At 37.9% G+C, this 22,860-nt stretch overlaps 2 protein-coding genes across 3 annotated transcripts in view; one reads left to right on the top strand and one right to left on the bottom strand.

Annotated features, from left to right (window-relative positions):
• The first annotated feature begins 2,411 nt into the window (after nucleotides 1–2,411).
• Nkx2-4 (NK2 homeobox 4) lies at nucleotides 2,412–3,816 on the top strand. Its single transcript, XM_047533847.1, has 2 exons — nucleotides 2,412–2,877; nucleotides 3,200–3,816. The coding sequence occupies exons 1-2, from the start codon at nucleotides 2,424–2,426 to the stop codon at nucleotides 3,814–3,816; spliced, it is 1,071 nt and encodes a 356-aa protein (XP_047389803.1). The 5' UTR covers nucleotides 2,412–2,423.
• Nucleotides 3,817–9,992: 6,176 nt separating this feature from the next.
• Nucleotides 9,993–22,860, bottom strand: part of Xrn2 (5'-3' exoribonuclease 2) — a 77,511-nt gene continuing 64,643 nt past the window's right edge. For both annotated transcript variants that reach the window (XM_047539965.1, XM_047539966.1), the window contains exons 28-30: nucleotides 17,640–17,703; nucleotides 12,881–13,019; nucleotides 9,993–10,558 (exon numbers count right to left, since the gene is read on the bottom strand). In XM_047539965.1, coding sequence (XP_047395921.1) covers nucleotides 10,493–10,558; nucleotides 12,881–13,019; nucleotides 17,640–17,703 — 269 coding nt within the window. In that variant the 3' untranslated portion in view covers nucleotides 9,993–10,492. The remainder of the gene's footprint in view (nucleotides 10,559–12,880; nucleotides 13,020–17,639; nucleotides 17,704–22,860) is intronic.

Genomic DNA, 22,860 nt, shown 5'->3' with positions numbered 1-22,860 from the left:
AAGATGGGAGCCTAACAGATGTTAATGCACTTATAATAGGACCCAATACTGTTAAAAAGAAAAATAAGCAAAACTTGTAGTGTCATCACTTGTAAATTGCTATATTGAAGTCCTATAAATAATGTGAGATGAAACGTATGGCCTGAAAACAGGGTAAATAATATTAATTTAGAAAATTTGTAAATACCTTTTCAATTTGGACAATAAATCAACATGGAATTGAAGATAATAATTTCATTTCTTAAATACGTTTAGACTTGAAAAATAAAATATAATGGTTTACAAGGTGACTTTTATATTCACCGATGTTACAAAACAAGTATTTTTACTTACCTTTTCTTTGATGAAAGTTTAAAATAACTTTCTATTATTTTTATTTAAGTAATAAATATAAGCAATATGAATTTAAAACAAAAACTTAAAAGCCAAGCTGGAGTTTTCAGAAGGATCCCAGTATTTGCTTAAATACATAAATAAAGGCTTCTTTGTATATTATTAATTAAGGAAAAATAAGTAGGCAATTCCTGTACAGGTGAAGATGAAGACCTAGCCCAGGTGTTTCAAGTTCAGGGAAGACCTGTAAAAGTAGCATCACATTAAAAACTGTAGCAATAACAATCTTGCTAAGTCAATAACTGATGTCTGTAAATAACTTGTGTAACCCTGAATTTTGTTCTTTACTATGCACTTATAAATACTACTCTAAACACTCATCTAGTTGCACTTTCTTCCCATTGATGACCATCTGGCTTTTTCTCCCCTAGAAATGGGGCATATTCTTTGCCAAAGTACACTGAAATGAGCAGAACAATGATTTAAAAAAATAAGAAAAAACCAGGAAGGAGATTCCAACCTCAGGCCAAAACCAAACAGAAAAAGCAATATGTAACATTGTTCTTGCCTTCAAGATGTGTGCTATCAGGTTAACCTTTGATTGTTTTCACATATCCTTTCCTTCTTTTTTAAAACACACACACACAAAATCTTACTTACAAAAGCATTCTCCTTGCTTTTCTTTTTCCTACCTCAATCTCCAGGAAAACTTAAAATTGTATCTTCATTTCCCTGTTATCATGTTTTTTTTTTTTAATTGCAAGACTGTTTTCAAAATCCAGTCAATATGTTTTGCACACTTCTTTGTTTTATTCTTTGTATTGTTCAGTATTTAGTGGAGAATTCATAACGTCTAAGTTCTTCTTTGCCATGCAGGTAAATTTGCAAACCAAAAGATGACAAAACAAAATGTTCTAATCAGCTTATCTGTGGTTTTGCATTTTTCAAGAAAAACTATTTTCACCTGATCTCTGCATTTTCATATTTCTTGAATAGGTTATTTTTTCTAACAATAAAAAGACTCATTGCGTACAACTAGAAATATTTAAGACTTTTTTTTGATTAGTGTAGTCATAGAATAAATTCTATAGGGGTGAGGAGTAAGAGAGGGAGGAACAAAGGGAAAGAACAGTGAAAACAAACAAACAACAACAACAACAAAAACTTTACAGATGGAAAACTGACCGTGAAACATTTTAGAAAAAAAAAAAAAAAAAAAAAAAAGGTGCCCTCTATCCCTTGTTCAACCTCCATCCACACAGAGTAAAAACACAATACTTACAAGTTAGCATCTTTGTATTTGTCAGTGTCTGTGTTTTCACTCTTCTTTGGACTTGGATACTTTGAGCTAATTTGGAAAGTGTCTGTTCGGTTGCCCACAAAATGATGCTTAAGGATCTAAAGATGCATAAATTAGGGAGCCCTACAATGGCAGAGGATGGTCATTGTATCTCTTCTCTTTATGCGCTCTCGTGGTGGGACCCAAGAGCCTTCTTTTTTTTTTTTTTTTTAACACTTTAGATGATGGAGCAACTAAGGGGCTGGTCGCTAGAAAGGAAGAGGCAAGCCCTGAAAACCGCCCCCTCCCAAACTTAGCAGAACATTGCCCCCTCCCCAGTTATACTGGACTTTGCAGTTAAGTCACTTTAGGAAAACTTGGGTCTGGATGAGGACAAGTGTGGAGTCCTTCACGTCTAGCCTCAACACCCGCTTCTATTTCTGGTGCTGGGGTAACTGGCGCGGACAGAGGCGCCAAGGATGGAGAAAGCAAAGGGGGGTGATCTTTTCAAGAAACACCCAACTGTCCCCTTACCTTTTTTGCCTCCGTTATGGGGAGTGGGGAACGAGAGAAAAAGATGTCAATGACCATTGTTTGCTCGTTTGGGATGTTGCTCCGCCCCCCGAGTCTGTCGTAAACCTGGCGCCGGACTAAAATAAACCCCAGATCCTGCAGCTCCGGGGGCTCGCTGCGCCGCCGACTACTCTTCACAGGCGCTGCCGCCGCGGCCGAGGTGGCGGCGGCGACGAGCGGCCGCCGCGTCCCGCCCGCGCCCGCCCCCGGGCCCCCCTACCTGGCCGTCCGCCGAGCCATGTCGTTGAGCCCCAAGCACACGACGCCCTTCTCCGTGTCCGACATCCTGAGCCCCATCGAGGAGAACTACAAGAAGTTCGGCGGTGCCATGGACGGCGCGCCGCCCGGCCTGGGGGCGCCCCTGGGGGCCGCGGCCGCCGCCTACCGCGCGCCGCCGCCCGGCCCCTCCTCGCAGGCGGCGGCCGTGGCGGGCATGCAGCCGCCTCACGCCATGGCAGGCCACAACGCGGCGGCCGCGGCGGCAGCAGCAGCGGCGGCCGCCGCCGCGGCCGCCACCTACCACATGCCGCCGGGGGTCTCGCAGTTCCCGCACAGCGCCATGGGCGGCTACTGCAACGGTGGCCTGGGCAACATGGGCGAGCTGCCCTCCTATACGGACGGCATGCGGGGCGGTGCGGCCGCCGCGGCCACCGGATGGTACGGCGCCAACCCGGACCCGCGTTATTCGTCAAGTGAGCGGGGCCAGGAGCGCGGGACTGAGGGCAGGCGGGCGGCGCGGGTTTTTCCCGCCACTGCCCAGGGCTCTGGGGTACTGAAGCTCGGGGCCGCGGCGCACGGGGTTGTCGTCCCTGAGTTCCGGGTCGGCGTGCGCGGGGGGTCCTGGGACGCGCGAGGGGTGCTGGGGCCGGGGCCGCGGCGCGCAGGGGTCTTGGGACCGGTTCTGAGGCCCCGCGCCGTCGCGGCTGCTGCGGTGTGAAGTAAGTGCGAGCGGCGGCGGGAGAGGTTTCCGAGGGCCTGGAGCTCATCGGTCCTCTCCTTGGGCCCCCTCCCCAGTCTCCAGGTTCATGGGACCGTCGGCGGGCGTGAACGTGGCCAGCATGGGGTCGCTGACTGGCATCGCAGACGCAGCCAAGACCTTGGCGCCTCTGCACGCGGCGGCGGCGGCGCCGCGAAGGAAGCGTCGCGTGCTCTTCTCGCAAGCGCAGGTCTATGAGCTGGAGCGGCGCTTCAAGCAGCAAAAATACCTGTCGGCGCCCGAGCGCGAGCACCTGGCCAGCATGATCCACCTGACCCCCACACAGGTCAAGATCTGGTTCCAGAACCACCGCTACAAGATGAAGAGGCAGGCCAAGGACAAGGCAGCGCAGCAGCTACAGCAGGAGGGCGGCCTGGGCCCGCCGCCGCCGCCGCCGCCGTCGCCGCGTCGAGTGGCAGTGCCTGTGCTGGTCAAGGACGGCAAGCCGTGCCAGAACGGCGCTGGCACGCCGACGCCTGGCCAGGCTGGTTCGCAGCCGCAGGCCCAGACGCCGGCGCCAGAGCTCGAGGAGCTATCGCCCAGCCCGCCCGCGCTGCATGGCCCCGGGGGTGGCCTGGCAGCCCTGGACGCGGCCGCCGGGGACTACGGCGGAGGCGTGCTGGGCGCCAACCTGCTCTATGGCAGGACGTGGTGACCGTGCGGGCACCCCAGGAAGGGGTCTTGCCTGCGGCAGTGGTCTACAAGAACCGAAGGGGGAAAGGTGCGGAAGCTGATTCTGGTGTGCACAGCGATCAAAAACTAACGGGTCACGGAGAGGGGCAGCTCTGAACATCTTTGCTGAGGGTGGGAGACAGCGACAGCCCCAGGACCGAGTAACGTAACACCACACTTAGAGGTGGTGATTTCCTCCTTCCAGAAGTTCCTAAATTATATGAAAAGCTGGCTGAATCCTCTTTCACCATGTTCTTAACCGAAGCTCTCAAGAGTTTTAAAAGTTGGAAACTTTGTTGGTGTTTGTAGCTCTAAAAGTCAATCCAACTTTAACAATGAGTCCATTTCCAAACGAAGTTTGTTTATCTTGGGAGACAAATTTTCAAAGCCCCCCCCCAAGTGCAATTGCATTCATGTTTGAAAGTAAATTGAATTGTAGCTCAAGGTGGATCGTACACATAGCAACATTATTTAAAAGGAATTATTGCCATTTAGGGAAAATAGAGCAATGGGGAAAAAAACAAAGTACTGAGTATATGAATCTATATAGCTTTTTAAATTTATTGCTGATTTCAAAATGTTCTGATCATTATCTAGCACCCCAGTGTTTGTATATTATCCTAGAAGAGAATTCTTGCCCCCCCTTCTCCAGATGCAGCTCACCATAAGAAAGATTATAAACTACTTTTTATATGGCGTCTGGTTTCTCCAAATCAATTGATAAAATAAATACACCCTATCTTCCATAGACATGGTATTTACTCTTTTCAGTTCTTTTTTTTTTTTTTTTTTTTTTTTTTTTTTTTTGGTCTGAATTTGAAAATCTTGATAAAGTACTAGAACAAAAATAAATTTGCTAAAATTAACATCAGTCTACTTCAAAGTATGTCAAGAAGAAAGATTAAGGTGAATTACTGAATTGTCATCAAGATACAAAGAAAAAATAAAAATATTTAATTATCCATCATATTTAGAATTTAATAGGAGTTGCACCGATTTTGTTGGTGTTTTATTGTATAATAATGTATTTACTCTTTAATATGCTGATTTATATTTCCTATGTTTCAAATGGATATTTAAATATAACTTAAAAGAACCTTAAGTACTTTTTTCTGAAAGTCAAGTGGTCATTTCTTTTTCATTAAGTGTATAGGGTTTTTTGTTGTTGTTTGTTTTTAAGACACTAGTTGGAATGATGTGACAACACAACTCAGTTTATTCATGATTTAAATAACTGGTATTGTAAAAATACTCGAACAGCTGAATAATGTGAATTGATATATTAATGAAAGTTAAACATGGATAAAATGTGACTTACAAATGGACCAAACAAATAGTAACCAGCGATCCCAAAACTCTTCTACATTTTAAGGTTTTTACAATTTGGACCTGAAACATCTATTTCATCATTTGAACATTTTTCTGAATGTGCAAAGTGAATCCATAAGCAGGTGTTATAGAAGTTAAACTTGCACTTTCTCTAAGCTGCATTTTACATATTAAATGCTTTTTTTGTTTTTTAATAACCCCAGTTTCTGTCACAGAGGGGCATAGGAAGAAGCAAAGAGATCATCCCTTTTTCAAAGAACTGTGAATACATTTTGGAATATTACATTTAATTTTGAAAACTTTCTACATGAGAAAAAATAATTTCAACAAATTAGTGTTGACATGGTATAATAAACCTACAGAAAAATCTCCCTGCTGTTTTTTAACATATTAATGGTTTAACTACAAAAGTAAATGTTAACCAAGCCAGCAAAATTATTACTGATGTGTCAAAGTTCAAAATCCTTCTTTATATCAAATTTGATCCCATATTGTTTCTAGAAAATGTTCTTGAAGTCCACATGGTTTGCAGTATGTGTGTGTGTGTGTGTGTGTGTGTGTATGCGTGTGTATACACACATATAGCCCAGTACCTACAAAAAGCAATAATTCCTTATTACCTAAGGGCACCTGGTAAAATCTTTAAGGAAAAAGGAATTTTCCTGGACAGTTTTCTCTTTGGTAATTTATTTCTAGAACAAAGAACCCCTTGGACTGATGAAGTAAACTCTATTTTCTAAAAAAAAAAAAAAAAAAAAAAAGTCATTATTAAAAGAAAGCATTTTTATTCAATATGTTCTGAAAGTGTATTTAGTGTAGCCATATCTTTTTCTTTTCAGCATTCCTTTAAATAGTAAAAGACCCAAACCAGAAGTAATTGCTGCAGAAGTCTTAACATTCTGTACCCAGAAATTTACTGAGTTTTCGTGTGCACATTCTGAAATTAGAAAAAGGTTTGCTTCTTGAAACATTAAAAAAAAAAAATGTTTTTGCTATAGAATTCCACCTTTTGATTAATGCAAAGCAAAAGCTTTTTTTCTTTTGCAGTTAGTGCTCTGCAGATCTTTTATAAAAACACAAACGGCCAGACTAGGTGAAACTCATTAACTGAAGAGGAGGATAAGTGTCTCCACAACCAAGAGAGAACTGGCACAGGGTCTGAGTGGAACAAAGCCCCCTCAAAGTTTAGCAGAGGCCACAGCAAACCTTAGTTTCAGAAATGCTAACTCTAGAGATCTGACATTTTCCTTCAGTTTTGGGGGTCTAACATATCTTTTCCCAACAGAGGCAGAGAAACCAAAACCCAGAATCAAAGTTGCAGAGAGGAACGGCAGGGATTGCAGGTACTTTTCTGTAATCTGCATTGGGATGTAAATTGAAGTGTTGTGTATGAGAGTGTATGCAATTTTGAAGGACATAAGAAGGATGTTTTGTATATGGAAGGGTGAGAGTGTAACCCAGTTGTCTTCTATTTAAAGCTTTGCTTAGAACCACAACCTAAAGGTCAGAACAAGTAGTCAATCAGACTTCTATCAACACAGATGTATTCAAACTCCATTCTGCTAGTGACTGTTTACTTTCAGTTTAAAGCAAATCAGAGACTCAGTCCTGTTCACTAAATGCAAACACCTTCCATAGACTTGCTTTAACTACATGGAATAGTGATGACTTAGGAGGACTTGTAAAATAAATTTGTGAACCATAATTATATAAAGATGTACCAACCAAAATTTTAGATATGAATTTGTGAATAGTAGAAAATGCATTATGTGGTGGCAACATAAATTTCAAATGCAGTTTAGAGCATGGATGATATTCCCCAGCTATTTAATACCATTAAGGTATGTGGATAAAACCCTGTATATTAATTGAGTGCAGTTCTTTTGAAATGCTGTTCACTTTCCATCCCAAGTCCAGCGAAACAAGGAACCAGGATATATTCTATAAAACATAAGTACCTTTTACTGCTAGTGAGAATTAGCATCTGGGAATATTTCAAAGAAGATGCCCAGACTGGGAACTGCACCTACATTCCATTAGGAATTTGTTCTCCAATAAGTATTGAGATTGCTCTATGATTTCAAGGTCATTTATATAATTTTTAAGTTTAGAGAGAATGGAAGTTTCTAGGAGAGACTTTTTGTTTTCTTTTTGCTTTAGAACATTTTACCTGAAGTTGAATGCCTTTAAAAAAAAATTCTATGTAACCTCTCATTTAAATAATTGTTTAGGTGATGTCTAATAAAATTTTAACTACTATCTTTGCCTAATTTTAAGTTGTAAAAACTAATTTGCAGCAGTGAACATCTCAGTTCACCCACACAGATTAAATCATATTCTCTCTTGATCTTCATTCTATAAGTAAGGTATAGTGAAACAAGCCAGTGTTCGATTTAAACTGTGCGTGGAGGCAACATACACCGGCAACATACATTTACAACTGACCCTTTGTTATTTCATTCGCTGGCTAACCTTTTTTCCAGGTTGAAAATAGAGCGGACGATCACCATAAAGAATGGCGGGATCTCAGTTCCCTGATCCTTTTGGGGTGGGCAAGAGGTGTCTTAACGTTTGGGACGGAGCTAGACAGCCACTCTGCAGTCTGGAAATGGTAAATTTACTTTAAGGATGTCTATATTTTAGATTTCTAAGCATAGCTAAGTTTGGCTACACTTAGACTTGAACTTAAAATGGTAGCCTCGCGGAGGGGGAGGGTCATTTCTGATATTCTCTTTTAGGTTCAGCCCTGCATTTATACAGGGAGGTGAGTTAAGGAAACTGGGCAGCTTGAGGAGTCGCGGCGCCGCATCCCGGGAGCGAAAGAATGATGCTACAATGCCACCCCGAGGGTCAGAGGTCTGCGTTTTCCCGCGCTCATCCTGTTCCACGCTGCCAGCACTTTGGTGCGGCGGGGCGAGCGGCCGGGTTACTGAGACACTCGGGCCGGGCAGGGAATGCGGACACAGGCGCCCCACGTGCAGCGGTGCCTCGGCGCTTGCCGACCCAGGCGGGAGGAGAATTGGGCCAGCTACTCAGTAGAACAAGGACTCTGAGGACCACCCCATCTCTGACTGCGAAGTCGCAGCGTCGTCGGACTCTTCAGCTCAGCCCAGGCGCACCCGACTTCCATCCAAGGCGCCTAGCGAAAAACACTAGGGCGGGAACCCCACACCCACCTCGGCTTGTTCTGGTCACCGTGCGAAAATTAGCTTATGGGTCATTACACCCAATTTGCCTTTGTAACGCTAACTGGCAATCTAATATCAGTTTGTAGATGGCTTTGCACTTTAACATGTATTACCCCATTTGATCTTTAAAGGGAAGACAGCTGTTCATTAGGGGACCTTAGCGCTACAATAGGGTGTTTGCAGGTTCTAAGATTTAAAAATTGTTAATGTGGGACCCTGAAAAAAAAGTGCCCTATTTTAAAATATAATGGAATATAATTAACTACTTAAAGTTGATCCTTTGACATTAAAAATTTGAGGCGGCATTTATAGCTGTAAATATTCCACTTTAAAAACTACAAAAAGCATTTTACTTGAGATAACTGGACAAGTCCAACGTGGGGTCAAGACGGAATGAGATGAGTTAAGAATAAGGGAGAGAAGGAAGCCAGGGTGAAACAATGGAGGGTTCCACTCGCAGGCGGTTGCCCTTGGGGCACACCCACTTGTTCTGCAGAGGGAACCTTACTATCATCACTGGCCCATCAAGCCTTTTGCTTAAACATTCAGTCAGTCAGCTGACATTCAGTCAGCTGAATTAAGAAAGCCTCATAAAGGCTTAAAATAAAACAAACTTAGGGGAATATATAAAGGGTAAAAATGTGGGATTGGTGTACCTATTAAGCTACACATACTTCAAGATAAGACATTTAGGTGGCACCTTTGCAATATGCAACACTTCATTTAGATGGCTATACATTTTGAGTATGTGGCAGATATTTAATAGGCTGCATTATCACTTTAATGTAGAAGGTAACACATAATGTTTATGTTGGCAATTCTTAATGCACTCAACAATAAAAGGATCCTACTTCATTCACCCATCACTAGCAATGAACTCAATAGTTTCAAAATACCTTCCTACTCAAGGTTAAGGTGAATTTTTTTTCCACATAAACTTAAGATTAACAAATGTGCTTTTGGTTGAGTATTAAAGCAAAAACGTCCTAAGTCAGAAGGTTAAAAAGAAATCATATAATCTTTGGCTAGGATAGAAAAAATTGAGATAAAGTAACCAGAGTCTACATGAGTCATGTCTACGTTTGTTTTGCTAATCAAATGAAAATGCATGGAAAAATGCTGTGGGTGAGCTCCAAACATATATTTAAGGAAATACACTGTGAGGAAAATAAATTATACAAATCAAAATCTGTGAAATACCTTGTAAGCACAAGGCCCTGAGTTCCATCCCCAGCACCCCCCCCCAAAAAAAAAAAAAAAGAAAAAGAAAAAAAAGAAAAAGAAAATCTGTGAAATAAAAAAAATGCTAAGGAGTACAGACTATTTAGCTATGAATTAAAATTTTCAACTTTTCTTAAAGATTCAAAACAAGTACTTAAAACTGGAACACGAGTCTAGGTGAAACTTATAAAAATGTAAATAATTTACTTTTACAAAGACTATCAGAAATGGACATACTAATAATATAAAAACTTTTCTTGGATTATGTTGACCATATCCCCTTAATATCTACTTCTTCACTGACTTGTTTCTAACATCTAATTGTAGAAATAAACTGTTTTTTGCAAAAGTTGATTTAGAAAAAACATGCTTAGTCAAGATTCTCAAAAGTTGAAATCCTATAAAACACAAGACCAGAGTTTTTAAAGTTTAACTTTATTTTATTTTTTTTACTAAAGTCCAGAAATTTCTGTAAGACAAGTACGTTAATGAAATGTTTCCAAAGAAATACTGAACAATATATACTCTAGTTTGCTGAGGGTTCCAGCTCAAGAGTTCATACCTAATTCTTGTGCATTAAAAATCAGCATGGATCTTAGATGATCTAGAATAAGAATACACTGTGTTTTGAAATCCACAGCTGGTTTGATTTTTAATCATAATGAAAAACAGTACTCCTAATTCCGTCAAATGTGTTTTACAAGCAATAATAAATTCAGACCCACTGTATTATGCAACAACACATCTTTGGAAAGCAACATAAAACAGTGAGATCAGATCTATAGAAATATACACAGTTAAAAGAAATACACAAAGTACTGTAGTTTTATTAAAAACTACTACTTGAGAAAGAAATCTCCTTTCCACAAATAGCATAAAACTGTAGAATGATGAAAGGATTTGGGAAAGCTTTACAAAAGCTTAATTCCAGCTGTATCTTCCTGAGGGTGGTGGCAAAGGGTATTTCCTTCCTTCTCTGGGATATCCCTGAAAATAAACAAAGAGAGAATTTATTTTCTGGATTAATACCCTAGCAAAGAAATCAATTTTACGCCTCTGTGGAAAAACACATCATAAAAAAGCTAAGTGTGTCTTAAGGTACAGCACATGGAAAGTCCCCATAAACAAGTGCTTTGAATCCAGCTTTAACACAAGCTTGTGGCAAAGTTGGAGACTGTAGCACAAAGGATGTCACTGAAAACTAACCAAATAAGCCTCAATTACTACACCTAAGAAATTCCTCAAAATATATACAAATGAATTACAGTAAAGTGTTTGGGTAAACATGTTCTCATTTTCCCACCATCTCAAGCAGTAATTCAAGTCACTTTGTGTAAGGTGTCCACATCATCTTTAGACATATTACACTAAAAGTCATTTTAGTGAAATGACTTTTCACTAAAGTCATTGACTTTTCACAAGGAAAGAGTTTGCTGAGTCAGCTAAGGACTAATGAGCAATTAATTTTAGGGGTTTTTAGTCTGGTTATAAATAGTAGAGTATTAAGTAATAAAGTTATTACATAATCAATGGTAGTAACATAACTAGTAAGCTTGCAAATGACATTTCTGTATAATAAAAGATAAACCTGACAACCCTTCCATCATAATTCCTTTTGGTAAGGGCTGGAGATGTTGTTGCTCAGTGGTGGAATGCTTGCCTAGCATGTATACAGCCCCTGTGTTCGATCCCCAGCACTGGGGAGAAGAATTTCCTTTCTAGGCCTCCAGGGTTCTAAAATCCGACGCCCTCTATTTTCCCACTCAGAGCACTTCAGTAACTTGAACTATACTAAGTGCAGACTTAGTGTAAGGCCTTTTTAGTCATAAACTTCACTAAAAAGATAACGAAGGCATGACTTTAATAGGAATTTTTGCAACTTAACAGCACTTTGGACAATCACGATTTAATAAAAACTATCTCAGTGGAAACAAGACTGAGAAAAAAGAGAATGAATGTATTCTCCAAATGGACCATAAATTTACCAACTGGTTTATATCTCACAGATAAATAAGAATAACCTCCTCTAACGGTGGAGAGTTCCCTAAATGGGAAGATCTCTTCTACAGGAAGTAGGAAGAAGATGCACGGGAGCTAACAAGCCAGGCAGGCAGCCAGTTCCCCAGTTCTGCTGCCATACTGTATGGGGTTACAGGGTTTCAGTTACTGACTTGAAAAATGAGGTGACTGGACTAATCCTCTAAGCTTCTTTCAGTTACATCCTCATTTCAAAAATGCTCATTATTTAAATTGCCTAGTGCCTTCTCAACTCTAGTAGCACAGATAGTCTATATTTACTATGTGACTATATTTAGATAGTCTATATTTACTGATGTGACTTTTAAAGGTTTTGCATAGAAAGAATTCAGTCAATTGGACTGATTTTAATGAACTATAACGAATTCTCCAAAGATATTAAATATTTGCCAATTAAGGTGATAATTTTCTCAAAAGGTAAGAATACACAAAGTAGTATTAAAAAAGATTTTCCTTAGTTATCAGAATAGAGGTCTTATATAAAAAAGGGACTTGTAATCAAAAATCTGAGTTAGAAAATTAATATGCAAAGCACTGCAAAAGTCCTGCAGGCGACACCAGGTAAGCAATTTAAAAACCACTTCATATCACTGCAGGTGCCAAACTCCATGAACACCACACACTCTGATTTGCAGCATTCCAATCCTGTTCTCTAGCAAGAATTTGATTAAAGAACATGTAAATACTGACCAGGATGTCAAATTGCTAGGAGAAATTATGTTAAACAGACCTCCATCTTAAATGGTGCTAAAACTAGATGCTATCAAGAGAAGAAAATGAAGCTTGCATCTACTAAACTTGTTTATGAATGTGGAAAATCTTCAAGATGAGATTTTCTTTCATGCAGAAGGATATCGATGATGACTCAAGAAAGGATATTTCCAAAAAGAATAAAGACAACACTGAATAGATGGATTCTTACTTTCAGCCAAAAAATTCTCAGTTGTTAAGAAAATTTGAGTTTCTATTAAAGAACAGTACTCTTAAAGGGAAAAAAAAAGTTCTGGTGACTGTATTTGTGCTTTATCACTGACTGCTATTATTAAAAGGGATTCCAGGCTGGAAATTCTTCAGTACCTTTCAAGGTATTACCAGGTTAACAAGGTGGCTACTTCCCTTATGTACATTTTTAATGATGGACACCAGTTCAGGAAAGCTACACTATCAATATAATATTGTCTCCAGAAATACTGTAAAGTACAGAGTCCTCAAAGGCATGTTTAAATACAAAGTGACCAGTATGCTTTCCGCCCAGTTCATGGTAAGTATTACCTGTCTTCCTCCACGATCATCTCGTCTGGGTGGATAACCGCCAGGTCCAGCGAGCATCTGGTACTGGTTTGGCTGGAAGGCTGCATTCTGGGTTTGGAGCATCCGGTTCCATGGCAGCAGAGGTTCAGCCCCAGCACCTCTGTGGAAAGGTACCATGTCTGCATTAGAAGTCAAGCCTGTTATACTATACAAAGCATAAAAGTGGCAGATATCATCTCCAAATTTCGGGACAAACAAATCTGCCTGGATTTGTCACATGCAATACAGAGTATCAGAATGGCCCTTATTTATATCCAATATAGTCAACATATTTCACCATGTATATCAGCATGCTTTAAAAAAATCTTTACATTTGATCAGAAGATCTAACTTTGAAAAATTTTTTCATTTTTCAATTGCGAAATTTCCTTTTAGTCATTTAAGATATAGATCGAAGATCACCAAGTTGGCTACATTTATGATGCTATCCAAAGAGTAGACATGTACAAGACAGGAGAATGAGGCTTTATTTTAAAAATGTCCAGACTTGTTCTTGGAATCCATTCTTTCTAGTTAATTGCAGGTTGCAAATGAATTCTTACTGCTGAGTATTTTGAATCCAGGGTAGGGGACTTGGCTGTTTTTTCCCATCCATTATTCTGCTCAATATGTCAGAAGGTCTGATCGGGAGGAAACCTTTTCAAGTTCTATTGATGCAGCTTTCAATTGACCACGGTGACCTAGCAACATGAGCACTAATTGGCATGGGCTGACTGGCATTTGGTGTACAGTTTACATGGGAACACAGATTCAACAGCTATTATAACCCAGTTTGCTGTCCCAGATTACTAGTAAAAAGAAATGTTTTAATTGTCTTCAAGTACCTATTTTAACTTTGCAGATACAAAACAACAGGTATAAAGTATTAAGCCATAACTTAATTAAAAGCTGTCCCATAAACAATGTAGCACACATATACCTTCTAAAGGTAATCACCATTCAAGATGTAACTTTCTCCTTGAATAACTTTTCACAACTTTTATTTTATATAAGTCACTACAAAGAATAAACAAAAGGCAAATTCTCCAGTATATTTAAAATTAGAAGCCTTGGGGCTATTGAGGATGTTAGGAAGAATTAACTTTAAATTCACTCCAAGAGCAGACTAGTGGGTTATTAGTTGTTAGCATACAGGCACATGAATTTCACTTTTTAGGGGAAAAAATAAAGCCCGAAGTTGGGCTCACTGGGTAATGTATTCTTCTCAAAGCTATTCAAGACTGACTCCATCCTCTCTACATTCCACCTTGCTCCCCTCACCTTCTTTAAAACAAACAAACAAACAAACCCATAGTTAATTATTTTGTGTGATCACGCAAACAGAATAACAGTTCTCTGAAGAAGGTCAAATCTTTTTTTACAGTTAAATGTTGGAAATTAGAGTTCCATTAAGATAACTTGCTGTAAGTGATTCAAAATAAGATTAAAAGTCTGTATCTCAGAAAGAAACGCATGTGTTTGGAGCTTATAATTATTTTTCAGGTCCATTAAAGAACAAATAAATTCTAGCAAGAATGCTTCATCTGTTTCAGCAAGAACAGCACCATGTGCAGAGACAGGAATGGTCTTTTCTGGTCTCTGCAGAGGTAAGAGGCTCAGATCTGCACTGTGACCACGGAGGTTCATCATCTTGGCCATTCGTGCAAACCCCACAAGTCAAAAATGAACTCATGTCCACTTTACTGTGACCAGTTTTTCTTTTTAGTTTTACAATGATAAAATTCACATTCACATTCAGGAGAATCTGCTGGCATGGATAATATACATTATAAATGTAATTTTAAAATATTTTATATTTGAAAAACACGTTAGGAACAAAGTCACAGATTAAAAACATACAATTCTTTTTGTTTGAAAATTATTACTAATGATATTTTTACATGATATTTATGATAAAAATCATTAATTAAAAATAAAGTAATAGTGACATATACTACCTTTTCTGCTGTTTATTGTAAGAAAGGCCTTTATTTTTTTACAAGACAATCATATTTCTATATTGATTACATAAATTTGTATATATAAACTGAAATTGGTCTTTAAGATCTGAGATGGAAGTACTGAAATTAGCATATCTTAACTTTTCAAAATTAGCTTTTATAAACTAGTTTATCTAAAGGCATTTGGCATCACAGTGACAACAATATTCTTAAGTTTCCAAATTATTGCTTTGAAAAATAACTGGCAATGTGAATTCTACCACTTTGGATAATTTTAATTTAGACATATGGCAAATTAGTTTTTTAAAGATTTCTCATGACTATCTGAGCTTAACACCCATAGGTTAAAAACTAAATGGCTGCTTTGCATAGGACCAGAAAAGACAAGACGACTCTAGTAATAAGAACCCAGACAATGTGGCAGAACTCAAGTGGCAAAGAGAACTCAAATGCCAGACATTTCTGTTTAATATGAACACTAGGTTGTCTTTGTGTGGGGAGCAGGGTAGGGGGCAGGGATGTTCCTAGTGTATTTTTAAATCAAATGAATATATGTATTATACATGATACATATAAGTAGGAAATAATTTGAGACAACACAGTGTAGTTTAGGAAAAAAGGCACTCAAAACTCCCTTTTCTAAGGATTCTCAACAAACCTCAAAATAGTACAGTAGAAATGTACCAAAATAAGGATCTTTTGTAAAACCTGGTTCTTAAAAGAATTCCACTACTTACTAGTTGTGATACCTTAGTAAAGTCAAAACAGTTTATCCTCTATGTCCTACAAGGTCTGAATGGCTGGACTGACAAGTACTAGGAAATGATGTAATATACCTACTTATCAATTAATGGAAAACCTAGGATAACAGAATTCAAACTTAGCTTTCTTTATAAATAAAGCAGCATATTTCTTAAATGACATGATTTAAGACTCATAAGATAGAATTCTATTTAAATTTTAAATTAACTCACATTTAACTTTTGCTTTCAGGCATGATTTTAAAGTACCTGACTAAAATGGAACCCTCCCCCCCAAAAATACCCTACAAAATTTGCCATTAATTCACCAAGTTCACAAAGTCAGTCAGGATAATACTGGTACTTGGTTAGGGTAGAATAAGAACATCAGGGCAAGGAAAGGGACAATAATGGTGATCCTAGGGAAAATTGTAATGTGTACAGAGGAAGGAAAGTTGCTAGAACTGAAGAGTGTCTCAGAGTACAAGTAGATCCTTTACTTCCTTTGAAGTCCCTGTGGCCTTTATATTATGCTCAGAGTAAATATTCTTAGGAGTTTTGTTTTAGTAAAGTTTCCTGGTAAAGAAAGTGATGAAAAATGAAGAAAGGTAAGCTCCTAAACTATGTGCCTAAGTTTCTTCATCAGTAAAAATGTAAAAATAATCACAAAAGGGTTACTGGGAGGAATATATAAGGTCATTTTTTTTTAATAAGGTCATTTTTATGAAAGGATGTTAACGTAGTGCTGAGAGTTCATGAGCAGATAATAAACATTAGCAATTATTATTAATATGGGGGGAAAGCAAGCAAAAAAATGTAGAAACTAATATATAATTTAGAAAAATTACCCAATTGTTTAAAAATGGTGTTACTTTGATAAGGAAATAGCATCATATACTGTGTGCTTTGAGCACTTATACCAAAAATAAAACATAAATACACATATTTCCAGTTGTATTAAATTTAAACTGTGACTTGCACTAAGTAGTTGGTATAATCAATAAATAAATGAATAACACAATCCCTTTTATCTTCTTAAGAAAACAATGAAAATTTGAAGTCTAATTATAATTTTCTTGAAAGGAACAGCATCTATAAAAACACTTCACTTCAGATGTGAACAGATTAGAGAGTGCTAAAATAGCAAAAGGAGAGGGGAAAACAGATTAGAACTGGAAATGCAAAAAAGGAAGCCTTACTATGATGGGGCTCCATCTGTTTTTGCATTTAATGACACTGGCAAAACTAGCATGAACCATACATTTTAAAGTTGCCTTTAAAAAATTATTCTATATGTTAATATAATTATTCATAGCATGCCTAGATGTCTTGTTGTCCATCTTATTTAGGAGCACACAACTTATCAATGAAGGAACACATGTCAAACATCCCTTGTTATTAAACCATGTCACATTCTTTCTAGTCCATGGCACTTATTAGACTGCAGATCCCATAATCCTCTTCTGAGTCCCTTCTGCGTTTAATTCAGTTCAGTCTTAAGTAGTTAAAGAAACTGTTTTCAGTGGCAACTAATAACTACTGACCTACAGTGACACTGCCCTACAATAGGCTTGTCAGCCCTGAAAAAGTTGTACCAAAGAAGCTGATTAGGACTTCAAGAGGTTTGTAGCAAGGATCAATGGTTGGTCTGTACTAACGCTGTTGCCCGCACAGAAATGATAAAAGTGGAACACCATTAGTTATGCCTCATTAAGTTGCACAACCCTTCTAAAAAGAAATTTGTTTAGCCTAACCAAAACCTAACACAGTTTTAAGCTGTGTTGCATTTTTTTTTTAGGGCATCTCAAAAGCTTCAATAAAATAAAGACCACAAACCAAGAAAGTAGGAAAGTATATAAACTTGAGTACTTTAATTCCAAGTACTAACTATATATTTTGCTAAAGAACAGGTGCAAGAAAAATTATTTTTGGTAGGAAAAAGTACATTTTGAGCCATGGAAATTTAGTTTCTAAAAAGCCAACAAACCCCAAATGCTGATGTGGAAAAATACTTAAAAGTCATGTTTGTTTTAACATTACCTGTCAAATCTTTGCTGCTGGAAAAGGGGAGGAGGACCTCGCCAGGAATCCTGGGGCCTCATATCTGGAAAATAGCAGGGAAGAGTTAAAAACAGAAGATTTTTAAAAGTAATCATTATTCAGCTATCCACATATTTTATAATTAAAAGTTTCTGGACAAAAAAATTTGAGAACATAAATCAAGTAAATTAGTATCATAATTATACACACAGGTATAAAAAGTAATCAACTATAAGTTTTGTTTTATGATTTGTCCTCTGTGTAAACAATATATTTTAATATATACATTTTAAATGCTGTACAAAAGGAAAGGACGTAAGGTCTTTTTCCATAAATGCAGACTGAATAAACAGTAATTTTAAAAGAAACACTATAATTTTCCTCCTAAACATGTAAACTGCTATAACATAAAAGCACAGGGCACATAATCTCTCTCCAACACAAACCAGGAAGGCATGCTAATGAAGGACCACCCACTTTTCTCATTTTTGATAGTCAAGCCTCTCCAGTTAACACAAAGCTGAACTAGCAACGTCTAACTACAAGATACAAATAAATGGCTGCTGCTCTTCTATATAAACGGAACATTAAATTGGAGGAAAAGCCCATCAACACCCAGTCAGTCAGGGCATTCAGCAGTTCAGGAGACCGGCTATCAACCAACCACAGCTCTTGGCTTCTAGCCTTCAGCAGGGTTTGCTGTGACCTAATTAAAACAGCTGGTTCCAGAAGTTGTCTAATGAGTTCACTGTGTGAGGACAGTAACCTACTCCATACTCCCGAGACCAAGGACAACAAGGCTTACTATAATGTATTCAGGCTCACATTTTAATGGAAACACAAACTAGAAACATGCTTTTCAAAATTACTATCTTAAAGAAGGGAAGATACAAAAGCTTATCTCTGGTTAAGACCCAAAAATGCAATCTGGTTTTTGGTGGAAAAGGAAAAGCGGGGGGTTGGGGGGAGCAGAACTGTGTTTTTAAAAACAGTACAAAGGAGAACATGGAAACAAGTAAAATTATCTGTCTATTCATGACTATAGCATGACACAACTGGCTACCTCTGCTCTGAACTTTCTTCCCATCTCAACATGACTGAGATGGCTAGACTAGGAGAATTTTCTAAATGTGGACATGATAATCTGAAGGGGAATGGCCATCTGCAACCCACTGCCCTGCTGGTCCATGGCTAGCAGAGGTTTCTAGTAGTAAAATTGGAAATGACTCTTTCAGAAAAGAAGGGGAAGCCCCTCACCATTACTTACAGGTATCCCACTTTGAATAGGAAGAAAAATAGTATGTTTAGTTAGTCTGAATTAAAATCTTTTTTTTTGTTGTTGTTTTAACCTTCTAAAAACCAAAGACAAGTCAAACTGAGTAACAACACTGAGATTTTATGGTGGTCATCAGATGGGTAGTGCGTGTTCAAAACTAGAATGGAAGTTCAGAAAGCTAATCATTACATAATCTACAGAAAATGGGAGAAGACGTACTCTACTATAAGAAGGTCCAGAGTGAACTACTACTACATACTGAAAGCAACCAGAAAACCATAATTAGAAGAGGTAAAATCCAAACATTCTTAGAAAAACAACAATCATTTCAATTGTGTAGTTTCTTTGTATGGATAAATTTAAGATTCATTTGCTCAGCATATTGTTAAATTTTTAATGAGTTATTATTTATGAGAAAGCAACCTACTGAAAGTTAAATCAATATCTCTGCCACTTTTTCTCATATTACTTTGTTAAACTTGAAGCCTACTGGTCTATTCATGCAGTGTATGAAAATCAGAATCAGTTCAAATGTTCCCAAATTTTATTTTAGTGCCTTTACATATACAAACTTAGTTAATATGAAAAGAGTACAAAGAAATATAGTGAATTTCATTAGGACCTCTATCTCAATTGTACTTCACGTGCCCAGAATTGCTGTGGTCACCCTCGTAACACACTTTTTATTACTAAAACGATTCTGGGATTCTGATTTCAGGGTATCTCTTTATGTATGTTGTAACCACAGAATACACTCTCTACGGTACTTAAAAAAGCTTTCATACTAGATTCCTAATACATTTAAAATCAAATGAAGACAATAAAAAATACATCTATTTTAAGAGAAACCTTTCAAAGTATTTATCCTAAAGACTTATGAAAAATAAAGCTTTCACATTTATCCTAGAAATAGAATGAATGGAGGGAAAGTCATCACCACCAGTTATACAAATGCATTAGATTCAAACATGCTACATGTTAAACAGAACTATATATCCAAGTAGAACTGGAATGTAAGGTTCACTAAGCATAAATGTTTGGGGTGGGGGCAGGAAGTGAACTCTTCAATAGTTTACCTATCTAGAAAGGTGCCAAAAGTTCCTATTCCATCATTTCTAGTATGCACGTCTTCTCTATTTCACATTTACTATTTCTTACCTTCAAAACATTTTTTTTCACATGTGAAAATATGTGCACAAACAGATTTTTTTTGGCTAAAAACCTAAACAAATTTTCTAAAACTTTAAATAATTCTGTTATATAAAACATCCTTTACCTTCAATCCCAAAAGAAAAATGGAAAAGATCAAAGAAAAACTTCAAGGTTATCTTTAAACAAATTTCTTGATGTGGCTCTGAGTAATATATATATAACTCTTAAGTGTTCATAAAGCAGAAATATTTCCTGGCTGATAAGTAATGAAGTAGACAGTAAAACAAACTTATTATCATTCATTTGTATGGCTCTAACAGAAGATCCATTTGAGAGGAAGAAAAAAAAAATTATGAGCTAGTGAATTGCACTTCAGAAGGTATAGTGAGAGAGGAAAATGATGGTTAATTTTTTTCCTTTGGTCTTTAAAAACTTATTCCTTTTCTAGAGCTCTAAGGCCACATAAACCAAGGCTTCACCGATAGCTTCTCAAGTGACAATTTACCTAATCAGCATGGCAATCACAGAAAAGATTCTATGTTTACTGATTGCACTAATCAAAAATCACTTTTCAAATGCAGCTAATTGACAAGTTTACTGACTAAAATAAAAAGAAGTCACATATCAGGTTCTCAGGGCTGCAGAAACTGAATCCTTTATTCATACTGAGTACTCAGGGCTGCACTCGACTCCAACAAGTTATCAGTATCCAGACAATTACTCATCAGTCAAAAACTGACATATCGAAGACAAATCAAAGACCAACAATAAGAAACACCTGCAGCAGACACTTGATAGAGTTGGTAGTTTGACCAAATGGCCCTTCTTGAGTGTTAATTTTACACTACATGAAGAAAATAGGATACTGAAAACACTATAAAAGATTAAATGGTTTAAATTTCAATTTTATAAAAACAATCTCTGATCAAGTTTTAAAGTTCAAAATTCTATAAAAAGGAAAGTTGATCTTTTACCTTTTAATACTTTCATAGTACTTAATAAGTGTAAGGCACTGTTTTAAGTATTTAACAACCTAAACGAACTTAAGTCTCAATATTCTGTGACACAGATATTCATATTCTCTGTAACATCTTAGAGACAAGAAATTGGGGCACTGACCAAAATCTGCTGAGGTAACAGGATTATTAAGGGGCAGAGGAATGTCACAGGCTGTGTTCTCTTAGCCACTTTCCACCACACCATACAACCTCCAAGTTTCACAGACTTGTGCTGTTGGCTGATGCTTTTTGTGATTTTTATTTTATAGAAGGACCATTAAGAACTACCCTCAAGTTCTGTGCTTTTCAATCAGAAGACTCAGAAGCTTAGGGTTTCAAGAAGGCAGGATTAGGGATTTGAAAACTATTTTCAATACTTTTAAATTTTAAAGTATAGAACTGACATTAATACACACAGCTAATTAGGAGAGGAAGCAAAGGGTTGGGGAAATAGCTCAGGGGTAGAGGGCTTGCCCAGAATGTACATGGTTCTGGGTTTGATCCCCAATACTACGAGAAAAAAAAAAAAAAAAAAAAAAGACTGAAAGGAAAAATAAAAATACATATGTACCTAATAAGGGTTTTGTAGGTGCAACTTATATCTAATAACAGTTACAGAAATGGCAAGTGAGGATTTATTTACCTGAAGTGCCCACTACTTGAAATAAAATGCATAGGTGCAAAAAAGTGTTGGCTATTTCCATGATAAGCAGACCAAGAACTACAGAACTGCAGGCCCCTTAAAGGGTATAAAATTCTTTCCTTTGGTATGAAGATGCTGATAAACAAACTAAACTTTTAGTTTATTTATTTATTTTTGTGGTGCATGGGATGAACCCAACCCCACACGTTAGACAAGCCCTCTACCACTGAGCTACATTCCCAGCCCTTGTTTTTGCCACTTAGTATTACAGCAGGACCCAGTGGTCTGAAATCGAAAGACAATGAGATGGGGTACATGAATTTACATGAACCTCACACTGAGTAACTTTCTGGGGATTAGTCCCATGAATGTTAGATTATGGGCCTATGATTTCCCCAAAAGTTAAGGATTACTGACCTAGAGTAACATTTCTCAAAGAATGATATGCTAGAGGATTTGGGGGAACAAGTCTGTGAACAATTTTTTTATGTACATGGTTATATATTCATTTTGATGTGTATTTGACTCTTTTTTCTTCTTTTTTTGGGGGGGGGGAGAATGGGCACCAGGGATTAAACCCACTTGCTAAGTATGCACTCTACCAGTAAGCCATACTCCCTTTTGATATATATTTGCGGAAAAAAATAAAAAGCACATCAAATCCATATTATCAGAGCAGTAGATGTAATTTATAAACTTAAATCAATGTGAGTTAAAACAAATAAAGATTTAAAAAGTAAAGATAAATAAACAAGTAACTAGGCAATATCTAGATAGACCATGGTGGTGGTAGGCCCATGATTACTGGACCTAAGGAAATACAGTACTACTGTTTGGATACAATTTGAGTGTCCCTCAAGGCTTCATATATTCAAATTTAATCCCCACTGTGAGGCATTAAGAGGGTCAAAACTTTATTTGACTACAAGGTTCAATGTGGGGCCTCTGGGAAATGATTAGGATTAGATAAGGTCATTAGGGCAGAGCCCTCATGATTAAATCCTGGTGGTTTTATAAAAGAGAGAACACACACACACTCATGCTCCCTGTCTCACCATGTGATGCCCTGCACTGCTTCAGGACTGTGCCAGGAAGATGGCAATCCCCACATGGGTCCCCCTCAACCTCACAGTTCCAGAACTCTGAATCAAA

This window comes from Sciurus carolinensis, chromosome 2 (genome assembly GCF_902686445.1).
Source record: "Sciurus carolinensis chromosome 2, mSciCar1.2, whole genome shotgun sequence".
NCBI classification, from domain to species: domain Eukaryota; kingdom Metazoa; phylum Chordata; class Mammalia; order Rodentia; family Sciuridae; genus Sciurus; species Sciurus carolinensis.
Note: the sequence above shows the minus strand (reverse complement) of the source record. Positions and strands in the feature narration are given on the sequence as shown.